An 18277-nucleotide genomic window follows, 5' to 3' on the forward strand; every position below is an offset into this window, starting at 1 on the left:
GCTTCCTGTAACACTGTCTCCCCACCCCCCCCGTGTGTGTGTGTGTGTGTAGGTGTAGGTATGCGGTGTAACAGTGTGCTTCCTGTAACACTGTCTCCCCACCCCCCGTGTGTGTGTGTGTGTGTAGGTGTAGGTATGCGGTGTAACAGTGTGCTTCCTGTAACACTGTCTCCCCACCCCCTGTGTGTGTGTGTGTGTGTGTGTGTGTGTAGGTGTAGGTATGCGGTGTAACAGTGTGCTTCCTGTAACACTGTCTCCCCACCCCCCGTGTGTGTGTGTGTGTGTGTGTAGGTGTAGGTATGCGGTGTAACAGTGTGCTTCCTGTAACACTGTCTCCCCACCCCCCCCACCAGTCACACAGTGTTGTGATTGTGAGATTTTATGTGAGCATCATGGCACGTTACAGAGTTTTCATTTTCCGCAGGTCAAATGGGAAAAACATGTTCTCTTCTTCTGGAACTTCGGTTTCTGGTCGAAAGATAAAGACTGCTGTTAGACGCAAGAAATAAAGGTCATGGTGTGTTACACACACTGTTAACAGCTGGTGCACTGCTTTCAGATACTGGATTGTACTATAATACTGGGTTATCTGAAGTCAGATCTGCCTAAGGACTTCTTTAATTTGGGAATTTTCCTCCTTTTTTCTTTATAGAAGCCCAACTTCACCTCTCCCACCCCCCCTTTTTAAAAAAATAATAGCTAGACTGGTGACTGATTCTTCAGCAAAATTATTTTATGATCCAGCAAATTATTCACTGATTTGGCATAGGCTGGCAGAACCCAGGAATCGAGTCTGCTCGGAGAATGGCTTTGTATAGAACCTCTTCGTCTGCACCACCATGCGCGTTGATGTGCATTTATGGAACGCATTGCAATTGTAATTATATCTGAGGAATTCTGTATAGACTAGAGAATGTTGAAATGAATGATTTCTATGCTGAGTTTGTGCTGGTGTATGTGTGAAGTGAGTGAGTTGGGTGTATCGTGCACTAAAATTTTCTGATAGAGGAAGCCTGATTAAAGAATGGTCCATGCTAAGGACTTGTTAGATCTAGTTCGTTCTCCATTTAATAATTATATGCTATTTCTATATTGTCATTCTTCTGACTATCACCTGTCTTGCCTTTTTCATTATTTTATTATGAAACTTGTGTAAATACAATCTTGTTTCTGTACTTTTTTGGCATAACATAAATCTGTGAATTTGAAATTTTAATTTTGTGTTAGAAATTTTTTTTTGTTTGTTTAGTCTTGTCTCAGATTTTATTATGTAAATCCCATTATTCAAAGTTGCCTAAATCCATTTGGAAATCTTTAAAAAAAAAAAAAAATTGGGGATTCTTAAAGTGAGTTTATTGGCTTTTCTGATCCAGTTTTTGTTTGGACCAAAAACCAGTATTGTACAAAGTATTAAGCATATATTTTTATATTTACTGAAATGGACTGTGGTGACTTTGGATAATAAGGAAAAGTTTAATATTAAAGCCATGTTTATTACAGTATAATTAACATGTTAAACCATGGGATAAATGCCATCAATAAAAAATTATGAAATACTTTTTGCTCTAGTGTTAAATTATAGTGAAGGTAAAAGTGTTAGTGGAAGGGAATCTTTTTATAGAAGTTAACAGTGGTCAGTTAGAGAAATTCCAAAGAATACATTTAAGTGATTTGGACAGCTCCTAAGTGAAAGGGAAATGTCTGAAGGTACGCTCGCTGCATTTTTGTCTGGTGCTAGGAATCATGCCTACTTTGCATATAAATTGACATACCTTTTTAAAGTAGAAAATAAATGGAAACAACAATTTCTGTTTGTACTTGTATCTTCCTTCATCGGTGACTAGACAGTGTTTATTGACTGAATTTTTGGAAATACATACCCCAAGTGGCCCACAAAAGCTTCAGTGGTCCTTTTGTGCGATTTCTTTTGGATTGTTTTATGGATTTTTTTTTAAGAAGTAGATTTCTTTGTTATGGCCCATAAAAGAGCTCTTGGGGGAGAGCATTTGATAACTTTATTCTTCAATTTGAACATATAATTTTATGGTGACTTTTATTTTACTGAACTTGTAGTTAGACTCTAAAATCAGTACTTTAAAATGTTTGAACTTTTCTGTGTTTCCAGGGAAATGATTTCTGTTACTGAAATGTCTTAGGCCATCATCACGTGCTAGCTTTGGAGTAGGAATTTTCTAATTCTCAACTTATTAAATAATAATTGTTTGACATGAACCTGTTTGGAAGGCAGAAGATGATGGTGAATACTAACGGAGTAATTTGGAAATGTGTGGGGTGTTAATGTTTAACTAAATTGCATGTTCCTTCCTTCTTAGTCATTGTTTCAGACCCATATGGATGAGGATATTAAGCTTTCTATTCTGGGAAAGATTTTTCATTAAAAATGTACCAGAAATATTTCATTAAATTTTTTTTTTAAAGCTAGTAACCAAAAACCAAACAGGGCGAGTTATAAAAATGAAGTCTCCTATCCCCCCCAAAACTGAGATCTCTAGGGCTAGAGTTGTTTGGGACTTGGGACTTGTTTTTTCACCTCTATTGCTTTAACTCTCAGGCTGCACATGGCAGCTATAGAATACACTCCTGGTCGCAGTTCCAACCACATATCTTTCCCTACTGAAGCCCAGCCAACGTATCTCTTCGTCAGCTTGGTGCAGGCTGCAGACCCACTCCTTGTGGCTGTAATAGCAGCCTTGGGTTCCAAACTCCATACACAGATGAAAGTGAAGTGCTGTTTGTGGAACATGGGGAAACGTTATGGAAAGAAAATAAATAGCCCACTTTTCATGCTGGATCAATGAGGAACTGTTTTTAACTGAAAATAATCTGACGGTAAGAAAGCCAAATGCAGAAAGATTGAAAAATCAGGTATGTTTATATAATTCAGTTGATTTGCAAGAGTCAAGTTGTTCTCACTGAATGTGTATCAGTATGTTTGGTGGGGTGTTGCAAATGTATATTCTCAGACCTATGCACCAGAGATTCATGCACTCACTGGGTTCAGATAGTGTTCAAAAATCATTAAATAAGTGCCTGGAAAACTTGCGATGCCTGAGGTCCAGGCGTGCCACTTCTAGCGTGTTTTTGTTTTTTTGTTTTTTTTTTAGTAATTTACAGTTTGAGATGTTAAGTACAGTTCAGACAACTGAAGTTTAAGTCTTTAGCTAATATGTTACGAATTTCTCTTAGAATTATTCATGTAATTAGGATTTTATTACTTGAGATAAAAGTGTTGGACTAATGTTAGCAATTTATAACCAGTCCATGAACTTCCTGGTTTAACCTGGGCAAGAACTTACGGTTTCTTTAATATTAGTATGTCAGGTGCTGGCCCTGCCCTGTTTTGGAAACTGACAAACTTGGTATAGTAAAATTGAGAAAAATGGAATGTGTTGTCTGGCTACACACAACAGCTTTATGTCAGAGCTTTCCTTTCCTTTTCATGTGGGGCGACTTTTAGAAACTTACCTCTGACATCCACTGTAGTTCAGAGTGGAGTGGCTGGGTCCCTAACAGCACATTGTCTACAGGACTCAGACCACACTATAGTTTAACTCCATTTAAGTTTACCTTTTATTATCTTTTTATTTCTTGAGGAACCTGTTTTGTATCCTGTCAGTCTAGTTTTGTTGTAAATGTTTGAATCGGGAATGCTCATAAGACTGGAATAAGATTAAATTGCCCAGCTCCTTGACTAGCTGTGACTGAATTCTTATTCCTCGTGTGTCACGAGGAATATCTTTAATATCTTGCACGGTGGCTGGAATGGTTAACAGCTTTTACGGAACGGACAGGATTAGTTTAACATCAAAAGCTTAGTCATCTACAGCTAACTTGAGTGACTTGCTAAAAGAATATATGTCAAAGTGGGTGATGGTTTTTTTTTTTTTTGGATAGACTTCTATTTCTGAAAGTATTCATCTCCTGAAGGCAGAGAATGCTAGAGCAGCTGTATTTGGAAGCAAGAGATTCTAGAGCAAACCTCAAAGAAACAGGCAAAACACAAAAGCATTGGTGACCAGGTATTTATTGAGACAATACAAAGTGGTGGCATATCAATTATTAAAAATAGAATGCTGAATTTTTATTTAGTAGACAGGCCATCAGATTACTGTTTGTGGGTCACACCATACTATAAATGAAACTGCAAGGAAATATGCATACAATCTGAGATGAATTTTACCCAGGCAAGTACATATTGATAAATTTTTTTGGCATAGAGGGGTGAGAAGTGGCAAGTACTTGAAATACTTGCCAGATTTTAGGAATACTGCCATTATTTAGGAATATTCTTTAAAAGGAAGAATAGCCTATTTTCATAGAGATAAGTATGGAAGGAAAATATTTAATACCCATGCTCCCATCAAAAAGCCCTTTATCCCAAAGTAGCAACAATTTTTCAACTCCTGTCTTTGTTTTGCTGGACCTATTTATGCCTCCATACACCCAAGCAAGTTACTTAACGGAAAAAATCCTTTTTTAAGAGTTGAAACAACTTTTATTGTCATTTGAAACAAATACTGAAGACTTATACAAATTTAAACAAAATTCTCAAATATAATGCATTTTTTTTCAGTCCTAAATATTTGGCGAGAAATGAGGTGACTATTTAGGTAGAAAGCAGTAGCTTCTGAACCAGTGCCACATGAGTTATCACAGAAAGTATTGGCTTTCTTAGTCATGGATTTAAAAGCACATTGCTTGCCACCACTCACTCTCACCTGCCTCAGCCCAGCATACGCTTATTTTTCTCAAGGTCCTGGGGCTACTCAAGCTGCTTTAGTAATGGGTAGGTTTTCTAGATGCCTAAATTGTCTGCCTGTTTTGTCGTTTTATGTATGGTATATGTTCATTGAAATTGTATTCTCAGCATGACTTCTAATTTTTGTTCCTTTATTATCTTGTACAAGTGATGAATAATATTTATACTGTGAAGACAGCTTTCTTTTTGCCTTTTTAGGCTGTAGAGCTGCTGTATGAGGCTCTACACAGAAAAGTCAGCATTTCTATAAATGAAGTATAATAAAGTATACTGAAAATAAAGAGGGCTCCACCCCAAAAAACCTTCCCCATTTTGTCATTTATTTCCCCTCAAATTTGGGAATCCAAAATTTCCCTAAGTCCTACATTCATAATCAGACTTGGATTTTCATGTAAAGGCAGACAGAGTAGGAATAATGTTTATTTTGTAGGGCTACATAGTTTAACTTGAATCCTGAGATAGCTCTAAATGCATCTATATAGATATTAATCTGAATCAACTGTGTATAGCAGATGTGCAATATTTTAATGTATAAAACTGGACTATGTATTTACTTTTGTTTTACTGTATAAGTAAAAATAGCCCAGGTAGTTAACCATCCAGTTATCTGAGAGGAAAGTATACATTAAAGATGAATTCCACAGCTATCTGTAAGAGTACATTTCAACTCGAATTCCCAATCCAGGACAAAGAGGTGTGTATATGTCAATAATGTATACACTACTAATCAGTTAAGTATGTAACCCTTTATGTAACCAAGTATGTAACATTTCCTAATAATCTGCTTTAACAAAGTTAGTGGATGGTTTTGGTTTGTTTACTGTTAAGGGCCATAACACTTTATCTTCCCAGAAACGACAAGTGAATGATCTGTTTAGTAATTTAACATATTTAACTAACAGGCTTTCTGTGATGTTTTTTAAAATAATTTTATATTAAATCCATGGTTTATGAAATTTTACAATCAGAAGTATTAAGGACATTGTTAAGGTTTCTATAAACTGAAAATACATTTTAAATGTCAAAAAGACCCACTTTAAAAACTGATACAGTAATATAGCAATGTATTTATTATGACCAAAATAAAGCCTCCATTGATCCTGTAAGCACCTGAGATATGAACTGTTCAGTACAGCTTAGTGTTTTGGGGGAAAAAATAGAGAAAATGCAGAAAATGCCTAAGAAAGAAAACTTTTAGTTCAGATATATCTCAGCACAGCTAACTGGGCCATCTAACAAAAGCACACACACAATTCAGCGACAGAATACACAGTATTACACATTTCCCTCAAAACGTCATCCCTGACAGACTCCACGTGAGCTGGCGGCCCTCAGAACCAAAGAACTTAGAACAGTGTCTGGACATGCTACTCTTGTTAGAGAATAGTCCCTAATGGGAAGACTGCTAAGTATTTCATAGGCTACTATATTTAATCATGAAATACCAGGATTACTGAACAACTCGATGTTTCAAAAGTTATAGAGTATAATAAACTAAAACTAGTATGTGAATATCCTGTATATAAAGAGAAGTTACACTCTGAACACTGAAGAGCACTAATACTTCATGCTGTGCACATACTGGGAGTATTGTTTTACAGTAAATATGCCACAGTTTGATGGAACTAACTTTCCCCCACATATTTATAGTTCGATTTAGGGTACAGAAAACATCTGCACATGAATTTCAATTTAAATTTACAGTGAAAATTTACCCCCCCACCCCACCCCATTAAAAGCAATCACTAACTTACCTTTTTCTTAAAAAAAAATAAGATAGCAATATGACTTAATACTTTTTCATCATGCAATACTTATCCTGAAATACATGTGTAGGCATTAAGAGTAGCTGTTAAGTCATCACTCCTGCGGTAAACTGCAGTACAGGTGTTAACATTTCAGATCAGGGAACTGCTCCGCTGGCCTCAACCTTCCCCTTGTAGTTAACTCACCACCTCCTGGGATGGGAGCTAAGTGGATTATAAAGTGTGTGTCCCCACTCCCTCCCCGCAAAAAGCAAAGAAAAACATTTCCTCCAGACTGTTAACTAAATAATGTGTTTACAAAACACAACTGGACGTATTCCATCATTTTGGGATAAACCAAAATAATTTAAAGTTTCATTTGGAGATTTCAAAGCTGAAAGTGTATTCAGCAAATTTTAACACCTTAGATCTTAAGTATGTACTGTCTGTTGATGATGACACCACTTGCTTTCTGTTCGATATACAAATTTTAACACTTGGACTCAACAGGTTTTTCTTCTGGAAAAGTTCTTTGGCATTCAGGTAACATCAATACTTTCAGCATAGTCACCTGCATCACACTGGATCGACTGCTTTAATTTCTAAATCAATTAATGTAACCCAGGGACACTGATGGCCTTGACACATAATTTAGTCTTGTCATTATTCCAGAGAATATGGAATTCACGGCTTTTGGGGGCATCATCTGACCCCATTTCTTTTTACTACAATGGTTCCAGCTACAATGTCATAGGCTGTTCGATTATGCTGAAAAAACAGCAGTGTGATGAAGGCAGGGAAAAAAGAAGCAATAGAAAAATTCTTGATCAAAGCTCGTATAGTGGACCTGAAGAAATTAAAGCAAAAAAAAAAATAGATTAGTAGACTATCAAGTTCAAAATGTATTTAAAACATTCAAAGTATAATTGAGAGATTTAACCTTTTATATCTAAATTACTTTCAAGTATGGCACCCCACTCCAGTACTCTTGCCTGGAAAATCCCATGGACGGGGGAGCCTGGTAGGCTGCAGTCCATGGGGTCGCTAGGAGTTGGACACAACTGAGTGACTTCACTTTCACTTTTCACTTTCATGCATTAGAGAAGGAAATGGCAACCGACTCCAGTGTTCTTGCCTGGAGAATCCCAGGGACGGGGGAGCCTGGTGGGCTGCTGTCTGTGGGGTCACACAGTCAGACACGACTGAAGCGACTTAGCAGCATTATTATGATCAAACCACCTGGGCCAGTTGTAAAGACTTCATAACATAAAATTAGACTTTAGAACTTTCAGATGAAAAGCAATAATGTCTGAGAACATGAGCTAAAAGTTTACAATATTTTCTAGTATTTTGCCAAAAGAACACAGTAACTTCCCTTTACTTACCTTTTCTATGGTCACTCACTACTTTTAATGACTTTATTTTCTGTATGTTTTCACTATCTTCTAAACTGAGGAGGGTTAGTACAGTACTATTTTCTACCTTCTGTGGAGAGCACCAGCATTTCAAATTACTGGTTTATCAACTCTCTTTGCGGGGTCTGTGCTGTGGGATCTTAGTTCCCTGATCAGGAATTCTACCTGCACCCACCCCCTGCAGTGCAAGTGAGAAGTCTCAAACACTGGACCACCACAGAAGTCCCTGTTGTCCTGTGATTAAGGAAAGCTTTAAAAAGCTTTCAATAGGAGCTTAGAATGGGAAATTATTCTACTATCATTAGATTTTTACCTTTTAGTGCACTGAACAGTTACAGAATAGCACAGCAGCTGAATGTGGGCTCTGAATCCAGACTGACTTGGTTTTAGGTTCATTTTCTACCAACTATTAGGTGTGTCCAAACAGTGCCTGGTTTACAGGGTGTTCAACAAATATTAGCCAGTATTGATTCTCTAACAGTAGTAGCCCAAGATATGAGAATCACAAAAGTAAGGAAATTTTGAAGATATCAGCAAACCCCAGGCTTCTAAAGTCTCTCTATATTTCTTTATATAACCATCTGACTCTGAATCATTCTGGCAGCAATTCCAGTCGGAACCTTGTTTTGCTCAGCTGATGACCATCTACTCACCACCACAACTTCCATTATCACTATCTGTACACCACCCTTATGGCAGAAAGTGAAGAGGAACTAAAAAGCCTCTTGATGAAAGAGGAGAGTGAAAAAGTTGGCTTAAAGCTCAACATTCAGAAAACGAAGATCATGGCATCTGGTCCCATCACTTCATGGCAAATAGATGGGGAAACAGTGTCAGACTTTATTTTGGGGGGCTCCAAAATCACTGCAGATGGTGACTGCAGCCATGAAATCAAAAGACGCTTACTCCTTGGAAGGAAAGTTATGACCAACCTCAGTTCAGTTCAGTCGCTCAGTGGTATCCAACTCTTTGTGACCCCATGAATTGCAGCATGCCAGGCCTCCCTGTCCATCACCAACTCCCAGAGTTCACTCAAACCCACGTCCATTGAGTCACTGACGCCATCCAGCCATCTCATCCTCGGTCGTCCCCTTCTACTCCTGCCCCCAATCAATCCCAGCATCAGAGTCTTTTCCAATGAGTCAACTCTTCGCATGAGGTGGCCAAAGTACTGGAGTTTCAGCTTTAGCATCACTTCTTCCAAAGAACACCCAGGACTGATCTTTAGAATGGACTGGTTGGGTCTCCTTGCAGTCCAAGGGACTCTCAAGAGTCTTCTCCAACACCACAGTTCAAAAGCATCAATTCTTCAGCACTCAGCTTTCTTCACAGTCCAACTCTCATATCCATACATGACTACTGGAAAAACCATAGCCTTGACTATCAGATCACCTGACTGGCCTCTTGAGAAACCTATATGCAGGTCAGGAAGCAACAGTTAGGACTGGACATGGAACAACAGACTGGCTCCAAATAGGAAAAGGAGTATGTCAAGGCTGTATACTGTCACCCTGGTTATTTAACTTATATGCAGAGTACATCATGAGAAACGCTGGACTGGAAGAAGCACAAGCTGGATCAAGATTGCCGGGAGAAATATCAATAACCTCAGATGACCAACCTAGATAGCATATTAAAAAGCAGAGATACTACTTTGCCAACAAAGGTCCATCTAGTCAAGGCTATGGTTTTTCCAGTGGTCATGTATGGATGTGAGAGTTGGGACTGTGAAGAAAGCTGAGCACCGAAGAATTGATGCTTTTGAATTGTGGTGCTGGAGAAGACTCTTGCGAGTCCCTTGGACCGCAAGGAGATCCAACCAGTCCATCCTAAAGGAAACTAGTCCTGGGTGTTCACTGGAAGGACTGATGCTGAGGCTGAAACTCCAGTACTTTGGCCACCTCACGTGAAGAGTTGACTCATTGGAAAAGACTCTCTTGCTGGGAGGGATTGGGGGCAGGAGGAGAAGGGGACAACAGAGGATGAGATGGCTGGATGGCATCACCGACTGGATGCACATGAGTTTGGGTGAACTCTGGGAGTTGGTGATGGACAGGGAGGTCTAGCGTGCTGCGATTCATGGGGTCGCGAAGAGTCGGACACGATTGACTGAGACCTTACCCCAGAGCCAGATGCCAACAGCTAGCCATGAATACTTTGAGTATTACAACCTCTTTCACTGAAAAGCAGGAGCATGTCAAAACTCCTATTGCCTATTTAAGATGGGGTACTCACAACTGTTACCAAAAGGAAGCGTCAAGGCAGAATAGTTAACTAAACTCCATAACTACTGACCTAGAGAACATAAACAAAGGTTGGCCTGGAGCACTGATACAGAGAGCAGCACACCCCAATCTTCTCATTATTGTGGCCTCCAGTTCATAAAATGCTTACCCTTGAAGATGTGTATACTGAAAAGGAGTCAATAAATGTTATTGAAAAACATTCAAACTTTGTTTTAAACTTATTAAATGTAAGTCTATTATATGCCAAGAAGAACCAACATCCTAAAAACACTTTTTTAAGGAACATCATTTGATAACGTTTAAGTACAGTAATTCATAAGTACATAGTAGATTAAGAAAAGAACTTACGTTGTAATGCTAACATTTGAGGACGGAATCACTAAAACCCGACTTGGTGCAATAAGCACTGATGTATCACATGTCACAACTCGAAGTCCTAGTAGGAACTTCCCTGGGGTAGCTCCACCTGCTCCCCAAATGCAAATTATCTAAGGAAAGAAGGATAATTGTAAAATAACTTACTGGCTCAACTATACCAATATTCTTTTCCTGCCATATGGTTACTGTTTTAACATTTTCAAGTTGGAAGAATTCCATAGAAATACTTAAAGTTTAATCTTTTAATGCATTTCTGTAGGTCTCTAACATCCTCAAATACCACAAGATGTCTATTGCAGTTATTTCTCTATAAGGCATATTTTTCAGTAAGTTGGTTCTATGGGAAAACACACTACATGTTCCACAACCAACTTAAAATATTTTTGGACAAACGACTGAAATGTATTACCAAGAAATTTTAAAATTTCTCCGCTCAGAAAATTTTAACTTGAAAAGGTACTATGTTAAAATTTAGAAAAAAGACATCTGACAAATACAAGATTAAAAATCTCCATTACAATATTTGTCTTGGGCTGATAATCTAAAATTATATTGTTAAATATTTGTTGAAGTCAGTAGCTTACCTCATAGAAACAAACTAATAATCTGTATATAAGTGCCACAACCATCATTTTCTGCAAGTCTTCCATTGATGTGTCTTCATCTATTTCTTCTATTATATAATGCATAGCAAACTTAGAGATATCCCTACAAAAAACAGTTTTGGGTTATAGAGAATGTGTTACCAGAGCAGTTGCACTGGTATTTTTTCATCAGGGTAAGCCATAAACTCTAACTGAAATCACAAACTAATCTTTTCTAATTATCTAGTTTCACAAAACATTATCTTATTCAACAAATAAGTAGCACTACCATGAGTAAGCACTGTACTAGCTCTGGGGATAAAATGGCAAGTAAATGAAGTGGGGAAAGGGTGTAACAGAGAAGCACTGGGTACTTGGAAACACATACCAGGAACACATCTTAGTGGAGGCTTCGAAAAAATGACATTTAAGTTGAGATCTGAAGGATGAAAAGAAGTTGGCCCCGGGGCACTAATGAGAGAAGGACTTGGAGAGTACGATGGAAGCTATAGCCATTTCCGTGTGGCTCAAATGTTGTGTGAGAAGTGAGTGAGCAGGAAATAAAGCATTCATGCTCAGTCATGTGGGACTCTGACCCTTCAGACTGCAGCATGCCAGGCTCCTCTGTCCATGGGAGTTTTCAGGCAAGAATACTGGAGTGGGCTGCCATGTCTTCCTCCAGGGGATCTTCCCGACCCAGGGGAAGGGTCGGGAAGATCCTGCATTACATGAAGAAGGGTCGGGAAGATCCTGCATTCCCATGTCCTGCATTACAGGCAGACTCTACTGCTGAGCCATCGTGGAAGGGAGTTTAAGAAACAAGGGTATCTGTTAAAACATATGAAGACATTAAGACTTATGATGACAATGAGAAACTACTGAAGGATTTTAAGGTGGCAGAGTGGCAGAATCAGAATTTATGAGATTAGATGTAAGACAGGACATGGTAAACTGAGATATCGGTTAGACTTGTGTTACAATCCAAGCAAGTGATGATGTGACTGGGACCAGGGAGAAGCAATAATGATGAAAACTGAAATTCTGACAGAAATGAGTTAGTACTTGACTGGATGTGTAGGGCTAAGGGAGGGAAAGATATAATCATGGTAACCATTCAGGTTCCTGACAAAGGCCCTGAAATTGAACTATCAGGGTCTGAACTTTGTTTTTGTAAATTTACCTCTGTAAATTCTGGGCTTAACCTTTTTTAAGTCCAAATTTCAATCTCAATAAAATGGAGGTATTAATCTCTACTTAATAGTGGTAGCAAGCTTATGAATCCATACAGGAACCCCGCCTTGTGTCCAGTGGAGTCCATGCTTTCCCTGGAGTCCACCCTTTCACTGCAGGTGGTGCAGGTTACCCCACATGCTGTGTGGTGTGGCCAAAAAAAAAAATCCATACAAAGCCCAGCACGTAGAAAGTGCTTACCAAGTGATAACTGCTATTATGACTATTATTCTGAAAGGAAGACTATTCAAATAAATGGCTCACTTTGCAATTCATTTAGAACTTGCCTGAAGTATATAGGCAGCCCCATTTGGAAATGGCATCTAGCTGATTATTAACAGTTTATGCCTTTGTCTTTAGGTAGTCCACTCTGAAAACAATTATAAGAGAAAAATTTGTACCTAGCCTAAGAAAATACTGAATAAAATCAAACCAGGGTTGGGGATAGCTTTTACCTACTTTTATAGGTGAAATTCTCCCACATCTTGCAGTATTTATTGTTTTTCTCTTTTGTGGTTATTTCTTAGAACCAACAAGAAAGTAAATCTGACAAAGTTCCTATAAAGAAATTGTTGACCCTGGCAAACAAGTTATCCATACAATCACTGGCAAGCATGGAGAAAAACTTAAAACAAGACCTCTAGACAGTAGACATTAAAACCTTCCTGCAAGTGGCCTTAACTTACTTTATTCCACTCAGGTGCATAATGCTTAAGACAATGGTCGCTTTTATAAAGAAGAGAATAAAGAAATCCACCATCTCTGCCATAAATCTGTGGGCCAAGGATGGAATAACATACTCTCTGCCTGTAAATTAAAAAAAAAAAAGTTAAGAAAACTAATCGTTCCCTTGTAACCCAAGCTAGGCAATGAATGGGGAATGTAAAGTCAAGGTACAATTTACTGATAAAAAATTTGTATAACCTTGAAACAACTACTGGTATTGACTTCAATAGGGCATGTTATTAAAACACAGCAATGTTACTTCATAGCAATTTAAAGCTGTTTTTTACCCCCCTTAATGTTTAAAAATTATTTCACAGGTGAATTTCATTATTTAAAGTACTCAGTACATTTCACCAGGGATTCAAATGAGAACCCGAGTAATTACAAGCTTATGACAGAAAATTAAACCCTGTGCGGCTCATCTTACCCCTATTCATTTGTCTGGCTTTCTATGTATTTAACAAATTCAGTGATTAATAAGCTGCCATCCTAAATTCTGGATCAAATTCAGGCAACCTGTCCCATATTACCTGAATAAAATAAAAATAAACTAAAAGGTGTCAATAATTCAAAACATTCTAATATCCATACAGAAGTAAAGAGACAATACAGACAATATACAGGATTAAGCCAAGGTTCATAATTCCATTTGAATTTATGAAAATCTCATATCCGTCAGTTCCATTGTCGCTAATTTATAAAAGTTATCATATAAACTATAAATCCATGTCTGGATTATTACCAGCATTACCGGCCAACACCTCCCCTCCCCCCAAACCGGCTTTGCCATCTGAGAATTAAGCCTGGGTCCCACTCCAGAAAGTGGACAGCAAGGTAACAGCAAGTGGTTTGAGCAGCAAACATTTTACGTTTGGAAGCGACTAGTCCGGGGAGTAAGGGAATGGATCCGGAGAGCCAGGTCTAAAGGAAGAGGAAAGTGGGGCCTCGCTGGACACCCTGGGAACTGAGAGACGCGGCGAAACAACGGCGAATGGCAGCAGCAGCGACAAGCGCAGGGCAGAGCCTGCGGGCTCCCGCCCCTCACCTCCCACCCCAGCACGTGCCCCGAAGAGCCTCTCACCTGCCTGCCGCCCGGTCTCGCTCGGGGCTCGCGAAGCGGCGGCCGGGCCCACCCTCGTGGCCACGGCTGCGCGGACCGGCGGCTGCAGGTGAGGGGCGCGGGCTGCCGGCCCGGCGACCGGAGCCGGGGTGGTGATACCGGTGGACGCCCCCGGCTCGGGCCCGGCTGCCGCGGCGCTTAGGAAGTAGAAGGGGTTGTAATAGCCCAGCTGGAGGGGCGGCGGCGCGGCTGCCGGGGGAGCGGCGGCGGCTCCGGCGGCCGGGAGGCAGCTGGGCGCGGGCGGCTGGGGGCTGCAGTAGGCGGGGAAGGCGGCCAGGCCGCTGTGCCAGGTGAGGTAGCCGCAGTAGGACTGCCACAGCCACTCGTGCACCTGCCGGGAGTACTCGCGGGCGCTCAGCCGCGCCGGCTTCTCCGGCGGGGCCGCGGCCTCGGACGCCTCACAGCTTGCCGGCTCCTGCAGCCCCGCGCTGGAGCCAGAGTCGGAGCCGGAGGCCGCCTCCCCGCGATTCTCGAGCTCGCGCGGCGGCTCCGATTTCTCAGCCGCGGCCGCGAGGCCCAAGGCTGGGGGCCGGCCCGGGGCCTGGGGTTCGGCCTGCGGGCCGTCCCGGGACAGTGGGGCGGCGGCGGCAGGAAGGCCTCTTAGGGAAGGAACGGACTCTTGGTTCCCTCCGCCGTCGTCCTGCCCGGGAGGGCGGCCTCTGGCTTCCTCTGGCCCCTCCGCCATCGTCGCCTCAGCGGCACCCTCGGCGGTCCTGTCACTGCGCCGTCTCCCTTCCCTACTGGCCCCTCCCCAACGGCCCGGTGGCCACCGCAGCAGCCGCAGGCGTCAACAATCCGCCACCGGAAGCGGAAACCCCGCCCCGTGGACGTCGCCGGGACGGAGCGGAGCAAGGAGGCGGGGCGTGGAACCGCGCTCGGAGCTGCCAAGCTGGTTACGGTTGTTGACGCGCTACTCAGCTGGGAGTTCTGGGATTATCGCTAGTTCAGCTCAACTATCACCCCTCCGCGCCCGCCACTGCCCCCACCTCCCACACACACCTCTTGTGGATTTTAACGAAGTTGAAGGCCCAAGGCTTCTCCAGATAGTCTCACTGGTTGTAGACTCCGGCTGCTCCTGGAGGAACAGCTGATGGAGGAGGAGGATTTCAGAGAGGTCCGGGGGTCAGCGCTGCCTTTTCCATTTGCATCCGCGAGTTTTGGTCTTTAAGCACAGGACCTGTTACTTATTTCCGCCTGCATTCATTCCAGTTAACTGGTCCCTTCACCCATTTGTACTCAAGGTGATACAAGGCATATCCTCAGAGGTTAAGAAATTAATAACCAAACTAGGACCTATCAAGGTAGTATGGCTCAGCTGCAGCGATCTTGATTGTAAGAGAAAAGGGGCTATGTTGATTTAAGAGCTAGATTCTGTCCTTGTCCTGGAGCTGACCTGAGTGTGCAATATCTTAGTTCCCACTGCTGCAGACGCAGCCTGCCTCAGCAAAACTGTGCCTTTCCTCAGACTCGTCTCAAACCTTTGGCGCCTGCCTTTCATTTTCTGTTCAGGAAAGGCCTTGTTCCTATCTCGGGGCTTTGGAACCTCCTCTGAGTGCCGTAGCCCAGGCATGATTTCCCCTTCCTCTGAACTATCTATGGCACCTTAACGTATTTATATTTTAGTATGCCTTCCGAAGTCCTTAAGTTGGTTAAGTGATAGGTATATATCTTTGTTTCCCCTGTCCCACACAGGAAGGAGATCCACAGATCCACAGGGGCCAGGTACTGTGGGTATAGTTGGCAACATGATGAATCCCAGAATCATTCTTGACTCTGCTCTGGGAAATGAAAGTAAAAGGCTTAACTTTGGGCCTTAAGGAGCTAATGGATAGGTTATAGAGAAATACTTTCATGAAGCACTGGAAGACCTATTTAAATCAATACCAATATAGTATGTATCCAAAACAAGGGAAAGATCGTGGTGGCCTATAGCTAGGTTTATTCTTACAAATGTGGTTTTAAAAATCAACTTTCCTGGTGGTCCAGTGGTTAAGAATCCACCTGCCACTGGAGAGGACACAGGTTTGATCCCTGCTCTGGGAAGATCCGCCATGCCTTGGGGCAACTATGCTTGTAAACCCCAAATGCTGAAGCTTACCCTAGAGCTGGTGCTCCAGAACAAGTGAAGCTACCGCAGTGAGAAGGCCATGCACCACAAGGAAGAGTAGCCCCGGTTCCCCCCTGCTGGCCGCAGCTAGAGAAAGCCCAAGTGTAGCAATGAAGACGCAATGCAGCCAAAAATTCAATAATATGTAATTTTTAAAAAGTCAACTGTGAAGAAATTGTAACGTTTAAACATGCATTCCAAGTTTGGGTAGGGGAGGAAAGGGAAGGAAGAAAGAACAAATAAATGAAGAGAGAATGGAATGAGTGTAAATACTGTGATTATTGGAGACACAGACTTTGTTTTGAATACCACTGATTAGGCAGCACCTGGCATAGTGCTGCTCCACGTAGACATTTATATTAATCAGGACTCCCCTGCAGTTGTTAGGAATCCGCCTGTAATCGATTTACAGGAGAAAAAGTAAATGAATTTATTGACTTGCATAGAAAGTTCAGAAATAGTTTAAGTTTCAAGGATACCTAGTTACAGTTAATCAAATAGCTTCAGGGACCACCTTTTTCTTTGCTTTTGAGAAAGTAAGAGTGTTCCTGTTTCAGTAATAAATCTAATTCTAATTGGCGTAAGCCAAGAATAAAATTATTGCCTTTTGTAACCAACAAATTCAGAGGTTTTATATAAGAAGGTTCAACAGTATATCTGATAGGCATTCCAAAAGAGGGAAAAAGCAATAATGGCCAGTAATTTTCCAGAATTGAAGAAAGATGACTCTTTACATTGAAGCCACACATCAAGTCTTGGGAAAATAACATATACATATAACACATACATGATGAATTTAAACAAAGAGAAAAATAATGATCTTAAATAGGAGCAGTTAAAACAACCTAACTAGAAAGAAATGGCATTTACAATGGAAGCCATATTGTCAAAAGTAAAAATATCCTGAAGATAGCGGAACATTTATAGTACAGAGGGGAAACTGTGGACAACCTAAAATGTTATAACCAAGTAAGTCATCAGTCAAGAATGAGGATGTGATGTAACACACCATTGCCAATCCAGACAACACCCTGAACAACCTTAGTACCTTCCTGTCAGACCCAGCTAAGGACTGAAAGGAAGTATTCATGAGTCCGTAAAATATAAACAGATTCTGGGAAGAAAGCAGTACATGAATCTTGAATCTCCATGAATCACCAATTCAAAACAGACTGTATAGTGAAAATGCATGGATGGGGCAATGTTTACAAAACTAGATAATAGATAACACCACAGACCCCCAAATACAAGAGTATGAGATCAAACCACAAATGCAAAATTACATAGTGTCAATGCCAGAAAAAATCAGATCAAAACTGTGAAGATACTAAGAAAATTATATAAAACGTGAAAGAGAAATTGGAATTTTAAAACCTTCAGAAAGTAACAATTGGGGAAAGAATTACAAATAAGGACAAAAAGTAGTTTCAGATAAATACTGATCTAGAAGAAACACAGAAGTAAATACAGATGATGCTCAAGAAAACTAGACTTTGAAGATGAGATTTCAAATAAAACAGGTAGGAATGATTTTAGAGAAAAGATAAATATTGAGGACAAGTAAAGAAAATCCAACATATGGATTAAAAGTTCTTGATAAAACCATAGCTAGCTAACAGAACATAACACATTGTAATTCAAGAGAACTTTCCCTGAAATAGAACATATGTACATATATTCTATTTATATATATATTCACATATATATTCATATGTGTATTTGAAGTCTCATGCTGAAAGAGTATACTATGTACCTGAAAACACTGAGAATAAACAAGATATATTCTAGGTAGTAAAATTACTATACTTTACATTTCTTAAAATGGTCATTTAGGTAAAAAAATATTTCTGAAAGAAAATTGGATTACCATAATACTTCAAAATTACTACTTCATGTGAGGAGAAAATGGTGAAATATCTAAAATATTCAAAGAAAGAAAATGAGAA

At 40.5% G+C, this 18277-nt stretch overlaps 2 protein-coding genes across 2 annotated transcripts in view; one reads left to right on the forward strand and one right to left on the reverse strand.

Moving 5' to 3' along the window:
- The window catches only part of NUP153 (nucleoporin 153), a 67713-nt gene extending 65908 nt beyond the window's left edge, over positions 1–1805 (forward strand). The window contains exon 22 of the mRNA XM_069563315.1: positions 425–1805. Coding sequence (XP_069419416.1) covers positions 425–509 — 85 coding nt within the window. The 3' untranslated portion in view covers positions 510–1805. The remainder of the gene's footprint in view (positions 1–424) is intronic.
- A 2224-nt stretch (positions 1806–4029) lies between these two features.
- FAM8A1 (family with sequence similarity 8 member A1) lies at positions 4030–15047 on the reverse strand. The gene is made up of 5 exons (XM_069563319.1): positions 14186–15047; positions 13065–13185; positions 11149–11272; positions 10535–10674; positions 4030–7372 (listed from the first exon to the last, which is right to left on the reverse strand). Exons 1-5 carry the CDS (start codon positions 14907–14909, stop codon positions 7228–7230), a joined length of 1254 nt encoding a protein of 417 aa, XP_069419420.1. The 5' UTR covers positions 14910–15047; the 3' UTR covers positions 4030–7227.
- Between the last annotated feature and the right edge of the window lie 3230 nt (positions 15048–18277).

This window comes from Ovis canadensis, chromosome 20 (genome assembly GCF_042477335.2).
Source record: "Ovis canadensis isolate MfBH-ARS-UI-01 breed Bighorn chromosome 20, ARS-UI_OviCan_v2, whole genome shotgun sequence".
Lineage (NCBI taxonomy): Eukaryota > Metazoa > Chordata > Mammalia > Artiodactyla > Bovidae > Ovis > Ovis canadensis.

What these genes read in the sequence shown, in the direction of transcription:
- FAM8A1 (XM_069563319.1), bottom strand. Translation starts at nt 14,909, where the DNA reads ATGGCGGAGGGGCCAGAGGAAGCCAGAGGCCGCCCTCCCGGGCAGGAC. An exon ending in CGAGACCGGGCGGCAGGCAG is followed by an intron (nt 13,186 to 14,185) that starts GTGAGAGGCTCT and finishes TTTAATTTACAG; the next exon opens with GCAGAGAGTATGTTATTCCA. An exon ending in TCAAATGTTAGCATTACAAC is followed by an intron (nt 7,373 to 10,534) that starts GTAAGTTCTTTT and finishes TAATTTCTTCAG; the next exon opens with GTCCACTATACGAGCTTTGA.